The sequence below is a fragment of the Peromyscus leucopus genome, chromosome 20, assembly GCF_004664715.2.
Source record: "Peromyscus leucopus breed LL Stock chromosome 20, UCI_PerLeu_2.1, whole genome shotgun sequence".
Lineage (NCBI taxonomy): Eukaryota > Metazoa > Chordata > Mammalia > Rodentia > Cricetidae > Peromyscus > Peromyscus leucopus.
The window spans coordinates 29,559,438-29,561,803 of NC_051080.1; the positions used below are offsets into that span (position 1 = coordinate 29,559,438).

Below are 2,366 nucleotides of genomic sequence, written 5' to 3' on the forward strand. Positions count from 1 at the left end.
ACACCCCCAGCCACATGGCTTTTCCTTTTTAATTCTGAAGTTTGATATGGCATGGCTCACCTATAACGCTAATATTTTAAGTACAGAAATGTAGCAGAAATCTTAAAAGTTCTTATTAATAAAATCAAACCTGAGGCGAGTTATTGGGGTCCATGCTGGTAGATCAGAGAGACAGAACAAGCCACAGCTATCTCACCTTGCCGGATCCTCAGCTGGTCTTGTCTCCTCAGACTGGAGGCCTCTGAGTCCTCATCCGAATGGGTCTCAGCTGAATTACTGCTCAAAAGCCTGAATGCTTAACCAGCCAAATGCTTCTAGTTTCTGGTTCTCACGCCTTATATATTTCTGTTTTCTACCACCACTCCCTGGGATTAAAGGCTGGCTTTCTGGGATTAAAGGCGTGTGTCACTATGCTTGGCTATTTCCAATGTGGCCTTGAACTCAGAGATCCAGAGGGATTTCTATCTCTGGAATGCTAGGATTAAAGGTGTGAGTGCCACCATTTTCTAGCCTTTGTATCTAGTGGCTGTCTGTTCTCTGACCCCAGATAAATTTATTAGAATACACAATACCACCACACAGAAATATTTCTGCAGATTCAGGTTTCTGACTGATTTCTACTGACAGGAGAAAGATTCAAAGCATAGTCAATTCTAAGAACAGTTCGAAGATCAGAGACAGAGTCTCTTAAAGGATCCACCTTTTAAAAATGAAAAGTAATTAATTTTAAATTTAATTCCTGCAACTTTCCTCCTATACCATACTTTTTCAAAAGTCTTTAGACATTGTATTAGCTTTGAAGAAATAAAAAACACCTACCTTAGAAACTAGACACTTAGCTAGCCCTAAATATATCACAGAAGAAGGGTACTTCAAATGAAGAGGACTGGTACAGAAGCCAGGCACGATGGTGCGTTCCTGTAATTACAGCACTGGAGAGGCTAAGACAGGATCACAAGTTCAAGACTATCCTCCAGTATGTAACAAGGAAGACAGAAAACTTATTTATACAAAGGTTTTTTTTTTTGTTTTTTTTTGTTTTTTTTTTTTTTTTTTTTTTTTGTTTTTTTTTGTTTTGGTTTTTCAAGACAGGGCTTCTCTGTGTAGCTTTGCGCCTTTCCTGGAACTCACTCTGTAGACCAGGCTGGCCTCAAAAACTCACAGAGATCTGCCTCACTCTGCCTCCCGAGTGCTGGGATTAAAGGTGTGTGCCACCATCGCCCGGCCTATACAAAGATTTTGAAAACAATCTGCCACCCAGAAAGCAAGTGAAATGGAGTCAAGGACTTCAATGAAAGAAAAGAAGAACAATGTAGGAAAAATCAATGGGATGGTCAGACAATCTTTTCCTGGGACATAGAAACTAGACCATGAAATCAAGAAGCTATTTCATCTTGATCTAAGTGCTAGCCTCCAGTCTGAACACAAAAAGATCCAGATTATTTGAACTGGTTGTCGATCAGGGTCCCCTTCATTTTTGCTTTCTTGGCTTCCAATTCAGCCAGCTCTTGCAGTCGCCTCTTGCTCATGCCTTTGCGCTCCAGATGTTTTTCAATCACTTTGGCATTCTGTGCATAGGAGTCAGCAACTTCCCGAGCCTCTATCTCTTCTTCTTCTTCATCAATGGTAGACACAGTAACAGAGCTGAACTTGCCCATGTCTTTAGTCCGTTTGGTCATCATAACCTTCTTAGGAGGCTCCTGCTTCTGGGTATATATATTGGTTTTCCCAAAGCCTTGGCCAAATTTCACTACGGCTCCATCCACGATGAAGGTCACAGGAGCATTCTTTGGCTGGGACTGGTAGAAGAGCGGCAGCCCACACTTTGCACACTTCTTTCTGTACTGACGTTCAATGCCCTCAGGCCTCCGAAGATAGGTAGTCTCCTCATCTTCTGTGTTACAAAACTTATGAGCATGTTTGGCAGCATCAATCACGCGAGACCGGTCCCGGGGTCTCATGGGCAATTTCTCTAACTGACAATCCAGCACCAGGACCATCTGGCCGCACAAACAGTAGTAAACGTGGAGGGGCTTCTCGCCGTCATATTCCTCGCGGTCCCGGGTGTCGGAGCAAACCACCGACCGGGACACGACTTTCGGCATAGCTAAGGCAGAGCAGTCAGAAAAGTCCACTAGTGGTGTCTTTAAGGAGCAAATAACAAATGTTTTGGGACACCTGAAGGAGAAAAAAGAGGGCTGAATAAGTCAAATTATACAAAACTTTTATTCACCTCCAGGGGCCTGTCCCAGGTAGAGTAGACGAAGCAGTAGCAGCAAGCTCCAATTTGTTCAAGTTTTTAAAAACAAAAACCACTGTGGCATGTAGCACAAATCTTAAAAGGTCTTAATAAAATCAAATCTGGA

The 2,366-nt window shown here is 42.7% G+C and overlaps 1 protein-coding gene across 1 annotated transcript; it reads right to left on the reverse strand.

Annotated features, from left to right (window-relative positions):
- Positions 1-1,181: 1,181 nt before the first annotated feature.
- Positions 1,182-2,105, reverse strand: LOC114704646 (UPF0428 protein CXorf56 homolog). The gene has a single exon (XM_037197297.1). It carries the CDS (start codon positions 2,103-2,105, stop codon positions 1,440-1,442), a length of 666 nt encoding a protein of 221 aa, XP_037053192.1. The 3' UTR covers positions 1,182-1,439.
- Positions 2,106-2,366: the final 261 nt, after the last annotated feature.